General features: G+C 42.2%; 1 protein-coding gene across 1 annotated transcript; it reads right to left on the reverse strand.

Annotated features, from left to right (window-relative positions):
- Positions 1-475: 475 nt before the first annotated feature.
- On the reverse strand, positions 476-1512 carry LOC149457623 (olfactory receptor 1496-like). The gene has a single exon (XM_089683452.1). The coding sequence runs from the start codon at positions 1510-1512 to the stop codon at positions 553-555; it is 960 nt and encodes a 319-aa protein (XP_089539578.1). The 3' UTR covers positions 476-552.
- Positions 1513-2359: the final 847 nt, after the last annotated feature.

Below are 2359 nucleotides of genomic sequence, written 5' to 3' on the forward strand. Positions count from 1 at the left end.
CATCCCCCATAGTAATTCATCCCCCATATAGTAATTCATCCCCCATATAGTAATTCATCCCCCATATAGTAATTCATCCCCCATATAGTAATTCATCCCCCATAGTAATTCATCCCCCATATAGTAATTCATTCCCCATATTAATTCATCCCCCATATTAAGTCCCCAAGCCCCCCCTGTGTCAATTCACTTACCTTTGCTCCGCGCGTTCCTCTCGCCGTTCCGGTGTAGCATGAAAATCTGTCTCCTATGAGGATCTGTCCCCCTCGACGTATCTGCGCATGTGCCAGTTTCAGGCATTAGCAGCCGATCGGCGATCTCCGGCACATGAGCAGATACGTCGAGGGGGACAGATCTTCATAGGAGACAGATTTTCATGCTACACCGGTCTTCAGGGCGGACTGTGAGAGGAGCCTAGCTCCGCGGGCCAGATTAAAAGGTCCGCCGGGCCGTAGTTTGCCCATTGCTGGTCTAGAACTATCATTGTACCATTACTACTAAATAGGTACATTGAAGGTCTGTCCAATTTAACTTTAAATGGACTAACAATTTTTAGTGTCTGGTTATGGATGACAAGATTTGTCTTATAGCTGCATTGATCTCTTGGTTTCTGAGGGTGTAAATAAAGGGATTCACTAGTGGGGTGACCACCGTATAGAGCAGTGATAGAACTTTGCTCATTGTCACAGAATGACCAGATGGAATCATATAGACCAAAATCATGGTGGAATAATATGTAGACACAACTCCCAGGTGGGAACTACAGGTGGAGAAAGCTTTCTTTTTTCCCTTGGATGATGAGATCCTGGTGATGGCTCTGATGATGAACCCATAGGTAGATATGATTACAAGGAGAGGGAGCATAGCAGTTGCAGATGAAAAGGAAGACACAATCATTACAACGGTGGAAGTGTCAGAACAAGACAACTGCAACATTGGAATAATGTCACAATAGAGATGATCAATAATATTGTCTCTGCAAAAATTCAAAGTTGCCACAAAATAAAAACCAGTGGACATGAGTATGGTTGACGAAGCCCAGCAGACGAGGATAAGACAAATACACAACCTGGGACCCATAATCAGTGTGTAGTGAAGAGGTTTGCAGATCGCCAGAAATCTATCATAGGACATTGCTGAGAGGAGGAAACTTTCTGTAACTAGAAACACCCCAAATAAGAGACACTGTGTGAGACAGCCAATAAGAGAAAAATAAGTGCCATTTCGAAGTAGGATGTGGAGCATGGGGGGAACAATGTTGGTGGTGACCAAGATCTCCGACAATGACAGATTGGAGAGAAACACATACATAGGAGAATGAGAAAGTTTAGAGAAGGACACCAACAAGATGACCAAAAAATTACAAGAAAAGGTTAGGGAGTAGGTGACCATGAAGAGGCAGAAGACAATAAGTCTGTAGCTTTGGTGGATCCTCAACCCAACAATGAAGACATTATTTATTGAAGACTTGTTCTGCACTTCCAGCAATTGTTGGGGAATAAATTCTTCCATGCCTTCAAAAGAAACACATTTTAAACAAACTTATTTAACATTTTTTAAGAATAGTTATTTGCCGAGCCACTTAAAGGGTCTGACAGTCAGAGAGAAAAATATCTTGTTCCACAAATTATATGGCTGGCCAAGTACCAAATGCAATATATTCTGAAATGCCAGGTATAAGGATCTCATTTACAGAAATGTAAAGTGAGCTAAAGAAGGAGAATTTAAGACAACCTGGGCTTACTTTTCTATAATGTGAGGTGAAGATAATATTTCTCCGCTTCAAATAAATGGTGTTAAAAAAAAAAGTTGAAAACTCAAGAGATTTTTACATAACTCTGCAATATATACAGCAAAACCCTGTGTGCAACTACTGACTGCTAAAGTATGTATCATTTTAAATGCTATTATTTTTATGAAATAGGTTCTAGAATAATATTAAATTTCTGAAGAGGCACCTGACCAGCTATTGTAAGTAAACAGCCATTTAGGAGTTCTGCAGGACTGGCAGCCTAAAACCCATTGATTTAGATTAAAAAAACAGTTACATTCCTGGCATGTGCCAGGGACAGGGGCGGACTGACCATTTGGAAACTCGGGCACTGCCCAAGGCCCCGAGGTCAGTAGGGGGCTCCATGAGATGCCCCTGGTACCTTTTTCATAGGCTTTTTTGAGTTTGGGCAAGGACACAGGGGCTCCATGATCCCTTATTGCCCGGGGGCCCCATGAGTTGTCAGTCCACCCCTGGCCAGGAATATTACTGCCACAAATTGTTTGTGCACTCAACCAAACTGTCAAACCATCTATTGGCTGGTGTCATAACTGATCACATGTGCAGCACCATGGCAGTTGAAGGTCA

This window comes from Staurois parvus, unplaced genomic scaffold (assembly GCF_062004578.1).
Source record: "Staurois parvus isolate SC_StPar_1 unplaced genomic scaffold, SC_StPar_1.0 ptg000311l, whole genome shotgun sequence".
Taxonomy (NCBI): Eukaryota; Metazoa; Chordata; class Amphibia; order Anura; family Ranidae; genus Staurois; species Staurois parvus.